A 14340-nucleotide genomic window follows, 5' to 3' on the forward strand; every position below is an offset into this window, starting at 1 on the left:
GGAACATCCACCACGGCGCCGCACTGTCCAGCGGGGGAACAATGCAGCCCACCTCCTCTTATATGTCAGGTTAGTGGTCTGCCCATAAATTACTGTAAAAATTATCATTTGCAAACTTCTGCAGCGTGACACTCTGGCCTTTTTGGAGCCTTCGCTGGTTGCTTGGCAACTGTTTCCAGCAGAAAAAGAGCCGGACCCACCGCCCCGCGTTAAAAGAGCCAATTGTGGCCGTAGCAGTTATTTTTCTGCAGATTAAACAAGCTAATTAGCGAGCTGTTCTGTGAGGTTAACTGCGGACGGAGACTCGCTCGCTCCTTCCCGTGCTAGATGGAGCTCCAGGAGTTCAAGTTTTGATCAGACGGTTGATGGGATATAAATAGTGGTATTCTTTCCACAAAACTAAAACCATCAACATAAAATTGAATTTTGGACAGTTTGACTTGTAAATTTAAATCCTTTGCCATTTATTGGAGGTTTTGAAATATTAGAAGTATGCCAGAACAAACGATTTGGAAGTACAATAGAAAAAAAGCTACAGCAACAATCTTGACGGCAAAACCATCAATATAACATGAGTTTCAAATGTTGCAAATATTCCAGATCAAAGGAGATTGGAAGAAATTATATTTACTACACTTATATTACACATTTTACATATTTCTAGCCCCACATGTGCAGAAGAACTATTTACTGCAGTCATGGTGTGTGTGTATGTGCTTGTGCAGATTTGACCAAAAGGTTGTGCTTTCACCTGTTTCCACAGACAGACAGTCAGAACATTTTCAAAAAGCCGTGCTGTCAGTTGCTCCAAACACCATTCTTTTGTATGCAGATGCTCAAAACACCGTTGTCGCCTTAACGCGCCTCAGATCAGCTTGTTTGCTTCGATGCTCACCTGGAAGATGACGATCCAGGCGTAGGCGATGTTGTCGAAGTTGATGGCGCCTTTGTGGGGGTTGCTGTGGCCGGTGTGGCACCGGGTGTAGTACTTGTTCCAGTTGACGCAAAGCCCCGCGACGCTGACGCTGCCGTTGACCAGGGGCTCGGGGCTCAGGCCCAGCGACTGGCGGTACAGCACGTCGTCCTTGTCCAGGCAGCAGGTCTTGCCTCCCTCGCGGCGGGCCGGGACGTCGGCGCACGACATGATGCCGTTGTCGACGGGCAGGGAGCAGATGAAGGGCCTCTCGTCGTCCTCGTCGGCCATGTAGTACGGCCGAGGGAGAGTGATGCCCGTGTTTCTGGAAGAGATGAGGAAGAAGACAGAAACTACATGTCAAAGGACGGTAAGAGGGTGAATGGAGACTCTGAATGAAACAGCGCGGGCAGAACCGAACCTTTCTGACTGTGCTTTTAAAGAAAAATATTTGAAAATGAACAGAAGCACTAAAAGATATGCAAGAATTAAAAATACCATTGAACTATTAGATTTGATTGTACGTTTGTAGTCATAGGAGATCTCTGTAATCTGAGCCGAAAATCACATCCAAGACCAACAAAAAGCTGTGAACTGCTCATTCTGACACCAAATGATCGTCATGTCCTTTTATTGTCTGATTCCCAACAAACACACTCTCTTTTGTCTTCTAAAGATGCACAACTGCACTGATTTAAAGTCGGTCATCAAACATGAACATTCAGCTCGGCTTAGTTGAGGAAAGAAAATGACTGTGTGACCTTTCAGTGTCTGGTTCCTGACCTTCACTGAGCGCTCCAAGGCCACATCAGCACATACAGAGCTGTTACTAATGAAAGAGAGGATTTTCTTCTTTGGTTCCACGGAATAATCCCGTCTCCTGAAGCACTGCCTGAATGAAAAGTGCTAAAACAGTCTTATTCATGTTGTCTGACCTTCTGTGTGCGATCGCAGCAGCACACTTAGCTTCTCTTCACATCCATCAAATGAAACACGTTGTTTTAAAGTTGTCCTACCGAGGAGATGTTTGACTTCATCTCATGGGTGAAGATCTGGGCCACAGGGCTCTGGGCCACAGCGATAAAGACATCTGTCTAGCTCTTACGCTTTATTTATAAGACAATGTTTCAAGTTGAAACGCATCGGTTTGTATTTTCAACTCAGAAAAGCTTTGTGTTTACACAACAAAAGACCTTTACATGGAAACTGCGGAAAAACAGAAAATAGGTAGTTCTTATATTGGGCCACTAGTAGGTGCTGATGTTTACATTTGAAATGAAGCCACACACTGATGCAGAGGACAATATGTTAACATTTACATTAACATTAACATTTATTTATGTGAACCTCAGGCCTAAAACACACTGAGCGTTTCCTGTTTTTACTGGAAAAGGTCGTTGTGTAAACACAGCCTTAGTGTGATGAACAAACATCAACATGCCGAAAACAAACAACAACAAAATGAAGTCAAAAGCCACAAACTGCTCTTTTTCATCCCTGTAACTCCGTCATGATCCTTTTCAGAATCAGAATGCAGTTACTCTCACTGTATGTGACCAAAAAAGCCAGAAATGAAAAACATTTCAACATGAAGTGAAACACTGTCGTACAGTCCAAGCAAACTGAAGACTGGATCATCTCTTCTGTGCCCTTTGTGTTTATTTGCTCCACACTGACCGGTTGATTAATACTGCAACTCCTCCAAACAAAACCATGAGAACCTTAAAAGCGACAGACATCATTCTCCAGACCATCAGAATCTCCTGGACCTTATTGAGCCATCTACACATCTGTGGATCTAAGATCCACTAAAATACTGTACATTATGTATTACTGAACAAAATTGAAGCTGTGGAATTCTATTATCAAACATCTCTGCCTGATAATTAGATAAAATGATTGAAAGAGTCCCAAAACGCACATTTTCTCTGTAGGCCTGATATCGGAATAGTGATGTTTCAGTGATGCGCTGGTGTTTGATGGGAATTTAAAAAAGAGCACGGCTGTTTGTCCTTCACAGCCTTTTAAACCCTTGGGTGTTGAGAGGTTTGAACAAAGAGAACGATAACATTCACAATCTAGTGTGAGAGATGATATCTGTAATGGTAAAATCGAGAGGAATAACCCGAGACGGAGGCCGACGGAGCGAGAGCGCAGCTCCCTGACACTGATGAAGAAATTTTAACGCTGATTGTTGGGAGTGTGACACAGCCGATCTGCTTCAGCGGCTTTGAGTTGGTCCCTGTCCGTGGTTTGTTGTGTTCTGCCGTCACTGTTTGGTCAGATCTGACTAATTTTCCTGCACTCAGATCAGTTTTTATACCAGAAAGAAGGAATGTGACCAGAAAGAGAGAGAACTGTCGACTGGCTCTGAAAATAATAGATTTTCACATTTTTATTGTGAAATTTTTTGCTTGTATCTCATAGTTTTTTCGTTCTTTCACACAGCAGATAAATTCAGGTTTACACGTCGGAAGAAAAATGTTGCACACTGTCCTATTCACGGACGCTGTTGCAGCTTTTTCAGTGAGCAGAGCAGAGCAAGAATTCTTCAGATTGTAACCTTAAGTGTGCTGCTGTCTGGAATATAGTTTTATCTCTCTCTCTTTTTTTTTTTTTTTTGGTAAAGTGCTTGAATGGACAAAACTGCTATCCACCAACCCAAAACACATTTTATTCCAAAACTGTCCAGTAATGTGTTGCTGCAATGACACACATTCTACATGTTACAAGATGTAAGAAATGGAAGCTGAAATCTCGGGGCGGCTATCCTTCCACTCCCAAGGTTTCTGCTTCAATACAGCGGCGCTGAAGAAAAATGAATCACATTTACCACGGGTCAGATTTACACTCTCGCCAAGAGAAACAGCAAAACGAAAGCACCTTGAGATAAACGCACAGCAAATCCTGTGACTTCCCCTCTCTGCACTCCGATCAATCGCAGACAATGAAGTGTACATGGGGTGAATATCAACTAATATAAAATAAAACCTACAGGTCTCCCTGAAACCTCGAACTTAAAGTGATGATATCCCTCCATCATGAAACCACCGGTGAATGGGGAGACTTGAGCGAACTACTGTGCTGATAAAGCACAAAGGAAAAGTGAACAAATAACCTTTTCAGTTAGTAAAAAGTCAGTAACCTTTCTAGCATTTGTGTCTTTGCAGGGCAGACATCTGGGCATCTGAAATGAGCTGTGGGCGTTTTGGAGGAAAGGCTGCAGATCAGTCACTCCAGCTGGGTGCAGGGCCCAACTGCACATTTGTTGCAACCTCTGAGACATTTGTTCATCCCCGCTATTGCCAAGGTGGGATCGCTAATCAGCACCAGCATGACCTGATCGTCTGTACAGGCTCTGCAGCCAGAGAGAAGAAGAAGCTGCCGGCTTTGGTCCAGCAGGTCTCTTCAAGGCGAATGTGACAAATTGTGTAAAGTCTTTTCAGAAGTTAATGGTAAAAATAAATAAATAAAATGAGAAGTGATATTAAAATGTAGCACAAAAGTTAATTATTTTCATCATATCCCAGATTCTGTTATTTGTTTGCTTGTGTAGAAGCTGGAGAAGTGAACACTCACGCAGAGATTCACAGAAGTGTGTTGATAAATTAGATTCTCTGCAGTCCACTGCTCCTACTGCGAGGAATTTCCCCAAGGATTTATTTAAAATATGCTAAACAGATGAATGTAGATAAGTAGATCTTTAGTTAGGTAAAAAATGAAAAAACTCAGAAAGGTGTTTGAAAATAAAGGTGTGGACTTGCTGCTTCATCTCAAGATGAAACTTTTCTGCTTGATGCTGAGCACTTTGGTGGTTTTGGTGGTTTTCAGCAGACGCCTTCAGTAATTTATCCATTGGTGAGAAGGCTGGCTGTCAGCGCTGCAGAGGCAAACAGAGACCCAGAACTAAAGCTGCTCATACCTTTCACAGCGAAAACCACTTATTACATCCAGACCTGAGCAGTCAGTGAACCAGACGTGTGTTGGTGCTCATTTTCTTTCACCCCGACGAGCAAACAGCAAAACAAGAACCTGCTTTGACCATTAAACTGATGCCAGTGATTGAAAACATTAAGTTAAAATGGTTCAAAATAAGTGTACATAAAGAAATATAGATATTACATTGAATACATTTCGGTAAATTAGAATTTAATTAATTCTATTTAACATTATTAAGACTGATTAAATTAAATTAATTTCAGTAAATTGAATCTAAATTGATATCAATTAATTTGATTTAATTTGCTTTAACTTAATTTAACTCCAATTAATGCAGGTAAAATGAGTGAAAGGAGAGAGGAATGCTTCTCTCTGTCACAGTAAACCTCAGATGGGCTGAACGAAGCCGCTGGGAGTGTGGACCTCAGGGTCGTTCAGGTGTGTCCTTCAGGAAGACGCTTCCCCTCACGAGCTCGTTAAAGAAGACAGCAGCACTCTGAGGATGTGGTCTGATTGGTCGTGAGTTGGGTGAATGGTGCTCAACCCCTGGCTGGCGGGAGAGGACCTGGTGTGTGAACTGAGGACGGAGGCTGCAGCTCATCCGGGTCAATGGCAGGAGAGTGAATCCACTACCGCTCACACTACTGGAGGAAAAAGCCTCCAGCGATCACAGGGATTAACACAGGATCAGTGTGAACAAAGAAAATATTGTAAAATCCATCTCAGTCAGACATTTGCTAAGATACTTTCAACCCTTTCATGTAAACGGAAAGAATGGTGAATAGAATGTCGACCAGGAGTAAGGTCAGAGGTCAGAGCACAGAAAGACGAATAATAAATGGAGTGAGGAACGAAGGTGATGAATAAAACTAAAGACGAAGTGACTCCAGAGGCCGAAGAATAAAAAGGCAGGAGTGACGATGAAGCTTCTGTTTCCGTCATTACTGGAAGAGAAAGGTTGAGGCTGAAGACGGAGAAGCTCTGCGAGGTTTGATGTGAGAGCGAGTCGCTGTTTAAAGGGCAGAGCGGAAAAATAAGGAGTACAGATGAAGACAGACGCCGCCGAGCAATTACACCTGACCTGATATTTGAGAAGACTCAACACACTGAGCGCTGTCACACACACACACACACACACACACACACACACACACACACACACACACACACACCTCGCTCATTGACTGCGTCTGCCGGTATCGGGCTGAGATGAAGAGGTCCGGGTCCACCGACACGAGGTGGAGAATTTCATTATCAGGTTTTATGCTGGACATTTTGACCAGTTTATCATAATTTTCTCCATCATTTCAACAAAGATTGGTCAAATGCGTCAACAGCTGTCATCTCTCTGAGCAGAAGTTACTGGAAATGAAGGAGTAGCTGTTATTAAACGGCTCAAACACAACGAAATAAAACAAAATGGAAATTACATGATTCAATGATCAAAGGGGGAGATTCCCATATCTCTGAGAAGCAATAAATATATTGTGTGTATTCACAGCATATTATTCTCTTCCTGCTTTTGAGTTTTTTCATTACAAAAACAGCAAACAGCTCCCACTAGTGGCCCAGCATGGGAACTACATTTCTGCCATCTTCTCTGAAATGGACGTCATTCTCAAAACGCTGCTGTGCAAACGAGAAACTTTTGAAACAAAAACAAAAACGATGCGTCTTCAACGATGCTTCAGGAGATGAGAGGAAACACTTTCGGTTTCAGAGACACGAAACATCCCAATAGACACCAAGCATGAGGACGAACACAAGGAGAAAAAAGAAACACAAAAGACCACAATAATGAAACTGTCAGCATATTTTCGAAATGAGACATTATTTCTATGGCTGGCATTAGAACTCAGAAGAAACAAGTACATTTATAATACATTTTATTTATCAGCAGCTTTCAAGGCACCCAAAGTCACTGAAATAATGACAGTAACATTTAAAGAAATGTCTGTTTTGAAGCTAAATCTGCTGCTACTCTTCTATTTTAATATGTTAAACACAATCACTAGTTTGTTTTGTTTAAATTGAGAGCACACAGTAGATAGTAAAATCCTATTTGATCAACATTTTTGAGAAGTTGGGTGATACTGCAATTGACCACCTTTTATCACACTTGACTAAAATAAATATATTTTGACAGACACTACTTCAAATATCAAAATCCTGCAAAAATACCGAAAGGCAATATATTCCTTTATTTCAACAGTAGCGGAGTCACACATTTACTGAAAACAAACCGTCTTATGAAAACACAGCTTCTGAATTTCTGCATCTCAGCCAGAACACCATTATCTTCTGCACGTTTGCGTTTCTGAATCATTGTGAGTCATGAGCCGAGCTGCCGGCGTTGTGTGAGTCAGTCTGATCTGATTCATTCAGGACGTTGGGCTGAAGCTGCAGCAGGTTGAGTTGAGGCCAGCGGAGGCCCACATGACCGGAGCTCCATGAGGCGGTCAGTCAGACGGACTGCTGCAGATCCTGCGAGGAAATACGCCTCTCACGGGACAGGCACGTGAAAACTACTGCTTTAGAAATGAAAGAAGAAAAAAAAAAGGAACTGGGCTACAAATGTGACCGGTGCAGGCTCGTGTTACTGAACGAATGAATGTTTTTAATTTACTGCATGAAGACTGAAAGCTTTATCATTTCCAGCATGTCTGCTGTTGCCGTGGACACGGGCACAGCTTTCAAAATATTACACTTTTACACTTAAATGCAACATTTACACTTCTGAAATTAAATTTGATGCATTTTTGAACAAAGCTGAAGCTAATCCATAACTTCAGCTTCAAGGCCCAGTTTACTCTGTTCAAGTCAAAATGTATGGTTTTTGTTTGAGAAAAGTTTTGCGTTGACATGAGAACGACGCCATTTACACAGAAACGGGAGGAACCAGCAGGCCGCGAGTTGCTGCTGTCATGAAACCACGCAATGAAAATGGAATGAAAGTTTTGAAATTTTCACATGGAAACGTTCTGTTAATGGGGAATAAAATACAAAACACATAAAAAGAAAAGTGGCAGCTATCAGATAAAACACCTCATCTTAAGGACATTATTAGTCCACTACTGAAACTGCAATCCAAAAGTTCGCATTACAAGAATCCAGGGACTGATCCTGAAAAAGTACCTGACACAACCCTCACTGCTGACAATATAATTTCCCCTTTTCAGCCCAGCAGATAATTTCACCTGTCAGGCTGCGGCGTTGCGCTTTTCTTCTCCTGAGTGCTGAAATCTAGTCCTGCTGTTACAAAGTTTAATCAGCCAAATAAAAAGTCCTGTTTAACTCCTGAGGGATTGTTTCACAGCCCTTCCTTCTTGAGGGTGTAATTAAACCCATGAGCACCACCGGAAGCTTCTTTCCTGGCCGAGAGAGAAGAGAAAACACAGGCTACCTGCGCCGAGGCAGGCAGGATGAACGTTTTCTGGCTTCTATCCTAAAATGAAGAACTTCTTGATTTTGTGTTGTGTTGTTCTTTTGGTGTGTTGTGCTTCTCCACGTGTCGTTAGAAGTCATGAGTTGTGTTTTTGACTCTTGAGGCTCTCTGTTGAGATTCCATGCTGCTCCTTCACACTGATAAATGCATGTTGAACGTTAGTCTGGGTAAGCTGCATCCTGAAGACAACGCAGAAGCCTCCCACTCGCTGCTGAGAGAAAATCATCTCCATATTTCACTCTGCCCAACAATCTCCGGCTTCGTGGGCAGAACTATAATATATACATTTACTTATTTGACCCATTCAGTCTAATCCTGAGACAAATGAGAACAAACTCGACTGAAAATTGATATGTTATCTCTCAATATGGCAACGTGGGAAAAAAAAAAAAACTGAAAAATGTGATATATACAGTATATATTCATACACCATGAATATGACAACATCATCAAGCAAAACAAATCAAATCAATCAAATAGTTACAGGCTTAAATCCAACTATATCTACAGTTCTACAACATAACATCTAATAGATAGAAGTTCAATAGAACTTGAATTTGATGGTTATAAAGTTATTTACACCATTAATGCAGGTATTGAACCTTGAGGCTACTTAATTGTTGCTTATTCACTGAGTCACAGCCTCATTTTGAGAAAGGGAATATACCTTTTTATTTAATACTGCAGTAATATTTCTTGATCTAAAATCACATGAAATGTTATCTCTGCTGCAAGTTTTCCTAGAATAATTATACAATAAAAAAAGTTGTTTTATGAGTAACCTTATTGTCTTCAACAATTTTTATTTTCACAAAATGATATTTGAAAAATAGGGGTCGTCTTACAATCAGTCGTCCTACAGTCGGGCCAATACTGTACATAAATAAAAAATATGAAGTGAAGCGTCAACCTAGTCAGACTCAAAATATATCCACTTTGGTTGGTATTTTTTTAACAACTTTCCAGGCAACTAAACTTTTCCTCTTACAACAGAATGAAAATAAGCTTATTACATTAGATTGTATGAAAGTGCGTCATCGGCCCTTTGGGAGTCAGACATTGGAATAATCTCCTTCATTTTTATACCAAATTATCACCTGAACCCCGAGGAACTGAAACTTTATTAATCTGGAGCAGAAATGGGCAAATTCATGAAAATTCATGGGAACTGACTTACACTGGATAACGTCTGCAATGTTGGTGAATCACATTCTTGTGATCATAAATCTGTTACTTTGTTGGGAAGATCTACCAAAGTAAATAAAATAACACACACCTCAAAAAAACTAAACAAAAAAAACAAAAAACAAAGCACATCTACACACCAAGTATGTGTTTAAAGTTCATACAGCGAAGTATAGAGAAGTTCACACACTTATGAATCCATCATGGTACGACTGGTTGGGGCGGGTGTGTCAGGTGGGGACAGTCTTACTTCTTCCTCTGACATTTCTCTTTGCCGACATCTAAAGAGCTCTGCCAGATGAGAGGTTATGGAAGCCTTTGAGCCTTATAAAGACTACAAAGAAATAAGAAGGTTATCAAATGCAAGGATGTAAATTACTCCAATAGTGACGTCAAATTCAGACAACTAATGATTTGTCCAAAACTGACTGTCGGAGAGTGACGCTAAACCAAGAGTACGAGCTTTTATAGCAGCTAGCAGACCCAAACAGGAGGCTTCCTCATGTTGACCTGCATCAGGATGAACTAAATGATGAAAGTGTTGAAAACATAAAATAGCAACAATGAAAAGATAGCTTTCATTTTTTTGGTACGGAGGTTAAATTTGCACATTGTGTCATCAGCAAACAGCAGGTGTCTGAGGCCCCGTTTACACAACAATGTTTTCAAGTGAAAAAGTCAAACTTTCATCTTGAGAGTTGCTGTAATAGCAACACAACTTTACTGTCCATACGAAAACCTGTGTATTCCTATTATTAATGTTCATAAAGTATTATAGCCGGTGGTCCAACATGCTACCTGCATCTTTTAAAAAATTTATTGTGTCTCCCTATAAACAGATATCATTTTTAAAACTGTAATGTAAATACAAACCTTTAAAGAAATCACAAAAACAATGCATTTTCAATTGAAATGCTGTTATGTTGATGACCTGCAAGAGGTTTTACCTTAAGAAAGGATCTTGTAAACCCTATAAGCACATGAGTTATCTTGTTCCTGGAGCACATTACATGAGGTCAAACTTGAAGAAAAACACAGAAAAACACATTCAAAGCTGCATGTGGTGGACTTTGTGGTATTTTGTAAATGCCTCATAATAATGAGGTTTATTTAGTCTCATGCAAAAATACACTGTAGAAACCAAAAAAGACCTAAGAAAAAATACATAAAACTGCACGATGCACCAAATATAATGAGAAGCAATGAGCAGGAGAAGGCTCTCGGGGCAACTTTGTTGAAGGCACATAATCAAAGTGCTCCGGGTGCTGTCATGCTCAGCAGTTATGGAGACGCAGAACGCTGCCGGTTCTTGTGGGTTTTGGACCAGAGAAGTGAAAAGAAGCATGGACACGAACCACAGCGTGTCAACATGCCATTTCAGCCCGAAACCAAATCTTCCCCCTGGTCCGGTTGGTCAAAGTGACCGATCCTCTAATCCCACAGTTGGAAGTTTGATGCCACGTCTCACCCTGAACATTTCTCATGGGCTGCCTATGCTCTGCCACTGGACATCATGTAGACATGCATCCAATCATTCTGTCTGTATCTCTGTTTCCTGGAAACATGGACACAATATGAGATGTTGCAATAACAATGTTTTTTTTTATTCGAAGTGAATTCCAGAAACTACAGCTGTTTTTGAGAAGCAGCCACGGTGCTGCTCCTCTTCTTAACATGAATGTCCTGTTGTTACCATCACAGGTATCATTGATCTCTTTTTCAAATAGAACTCTCTTTATTTCCTACAGTAGTTTTGTAAAGCTTTATTTTTGAAGTTTTTTTAACAAGTAAGCGAATAAACACAACACAACCAACACAAACTCCCCCACCCTCCACTCCAAGGCTGTCAAAAAGCAAAACAAAACAAAAAAAAAACCTTGTCAAACTCAAACCTGAACAAACATGAAAAATTCATCAGTGCAAAAAATATGTATATCAATGCTTACATTTCAGTCAGGTGATCATCAACTACCATCAAAACAAAAATTTTCAACATACTGTATAAAATGATTTCAAGTGAGGGTAGAGCTCTTGCAGGTATGATGAATTTTATACTTTAACTGTTCTAAAGGTCGGAGGTTGGAGGGAGTCAGGTTTGGTAGCCACAGGATTTCCTCTCTGCATTTTGCAGATGATGTTGGAGTGGGAGTTCGCCCAACCAGTTCACATGTGTTTTGTGGATTTGGAGAAGGCGCTCGACCGTGTCCCTCGTGGTATTTTGGTGGGGGGTTCTTCGGGAATACAGAGCCCCTTGTTAGAGGCCGTCCGGTCTCTGTGTGACCGGAGTAGGAGTCCGGTCCACATTCCCTGCAGTAAGTCGGACCTGTTCCCGGTGCATGTTGGACTCTGGCAGGGCTGACCTTTGTCAACGATTCTGTTTATAATCTTTATGGACAGAATTTCTAGGTGCAGCCAGGGGCCGGAGGGGGTCCGGTTCGGGGACCACAGGATTTCATCTCTGCTTTTTGCAGATGATGTTGTCCTGTTGGCTTCATCGAACCTGGACCTACAGCATGCACTGTGGCGGTTCGCAGCCGAGTGTGAAGCGACAGGAATGAGGATCAGCACCTCCAAATCCGAGGCCATGGTCCTCGACCAGAGGAAGGTGGCTTGCCCTCTCCAGGTCGGTGGAGAGACCCTGGCCCAGGTGGAGGAGTTTAAGTATCTTGGGGTCTTGTTCACGAGTGAGGGACGGATGGAGCAATAATTATCAATAATTTGATAGAAATTATTAATAATTATTCATATTATTCCCAAAAAATTTGTAAAAGTTCACCCCGGTCAGGAGCTCAACTAAAACACGTCCTACATGCTGCTGCTCCGGGCACGGCCCCCTTCCTTCAGTATTTTACATTAGATTTGAATTTACCCAGCCTCTTTCAATCCACTTTGAACGAGCCCATCCCTCTGAATTGAAAGACATCAACGTTTTCCTTTCCCACTTGGCATTGTGTGTGTGTGTCCGAGCAGCATAACCAGCGTGCATTCATCCGATCAACTTATGTTCTTCGATATCATTTCCTGCGGACCACCTGTGACCACCGCCGCCGGTATTTTTGTCCTCTTGCTGACCAGATGTCCAGGAACACAAACAGACAGGGGAACACAAAGACATGACTCTACCGGCGCACCCTGCTTCTACATCAGCAATGGCACACACACACACACACACACACACACACACACACACACACACACACACACACACACACACACACACACACACACACACACACACACACACACACACACTACCATCGGCGAGTCCCTTCCTGTGTGTGTGTGGCAGAGCCGACATCCAGTGACAGCAGATATCACAGCCTGGCTCATTATCAGATTGGACACGGGCTGTGTGTCTCTGTGTGCCGAGGTGATTATGTTCGCCAGCAGACAGTGTCAGACAGACAGCAGTCATTTCACACCTGAAGAGACGTTGGACTCCTGACACCCGCTGAGGGGTGTACGTTTCACAACTCCTGCCCTTGTTCCTGGAAACTCTGACACAGGCGTATCAATTCAGATTTAGCCGTGTGTGTGTGTGTGTGTGTGTGCATGTTTTCCCTATGCTGGATGGCATTACTGAAATTAACTCAGGTGGATCAAGGTGCACCTTATGATTACATCCCCTCTGCATCTCATCTCTGAATCGGTTGCTATGGTGATGGCCTACCCCAAAGCCTCTGATCAGATCATTATTTTCTCTCTCTCTCTGTGTCTTTGGGCTCGGCAGTGCGAAGCGCCAACCAGCCCACTCCTCCATGCGGCCAAACGGGCCTAATCAAATGCTTGGCTGCGGATCCGGTCTCCGCGGGCTCTCGCTCACCACCGGCACAATCCCACTTATTGTCTGAGCTCTGTGTTTTCACAGTGGTATTAGCTGTTCTCTTAATCATAGACATATTTGGGAACAAACAACACCTGCTAAGCTTCAAGCTCCCGATCCTGACTCGATAAGTCCCTCTGTGGCGGACGGGCCAAATGAAGACAATTATGAGGATTCGTGACCGGTTTTTAAATCAATCAGTGGTTCTTCAAAGTTGTTGCGTTCAGAAAACAAACTACCCCGGGGTCTTAAAACAACTTTTAAAATACTTTCTGTCACTTTACTTCAGCTTTAACTTGCTACCACAGTTTTTGAAACACAGTTACAACGAAGGAAACAGATTTAACTTGGTGTAAGTTCAGTGATCTCATTCATCACATGTTGCTCTGTGCTGCAATATAACTTCCTTTTGCAATAACAAAATAACCACAAGCCACTTTATCTAAATGATACTTACAGGCTAATTAGCATGCGTGAAACACATGAGAGTATCTTGCTTGGCCTGTTAGATGGAAAGTTAAATCTTATGAAACTGCAGAAGGAAGCGTGGATGGAATATGGAACAGGGAATTTATATTTCACTGCATCTGTTCAAGTTTTTCATGTCGCCTCAAATATCAATATCCATCAATATCCACCTCAAATATCCATCCACAAGCTGAGCGAGCACAAAGGCCCTGTGTGGATCGACAAGTTAAAATGGAAAACTCTGATTATGTTTCAGGCGTCCATTTACTCGACAACAATGCTTGAAGCAAATGAAAACCCAACTTTCTGAAAATGACTTGGTGTCAAAAGTGTGTGGCTTCAAGACAAAAACAACCGAGAGCATCAACTAGTGGCCCAACATGCCAACTGCATTTTCGAAACATTTCCATGTAAACTCAAAACTTTTCTGAAAAGAAATGTAAAAGCAATTCGTCTTCACTTGAAATGTCATGTAACCCATTTACATGTCACGTAAAAACATGAATATGTCCATATTTCAATTGTTATCTCTTGTTTAAGGAGCTAATTCTCTTACAGTTACTTCAA

General features: G+C 41.8%; 1 protein-coding gene across 1 annotated transcript in view; it reads right to left on the reverse strand.

The window, feature by feature from the left end:
• The window catches only part of LOC115389487 (voltage-dependent T-type calcium channel subunit alpha-1I-like), a 207553-nt gene that overhangs the window by 96189 nt on the left and 97024 nt on the right, over positions 1 to 14340 (reverse strand). Inside the window, exon 6 of the mRNA XM_030092887.1 lies at positions 896 to 1238. Within this exon, the coding sequence (XP_029948747.1) occupies positions 896 to 1238 (343 nt within the window). The remainder of the gene's footprint in view (positions 1 to 895; positions 1239 to 14340) is intronic.

Source organism: Salarias fasciatus, chromosome 6 (genome assembly GCF_902148845.1).
Source record: "Salarias fasciatus chromosome 6, fSalaFa1.1, whole genome shotgun sequence".
NCBI lineage: Eukaryota > Metazoa > Chordata > Actinopteri > Blenniiformes > Blenniidae > Salarias > Salarias fasciatus.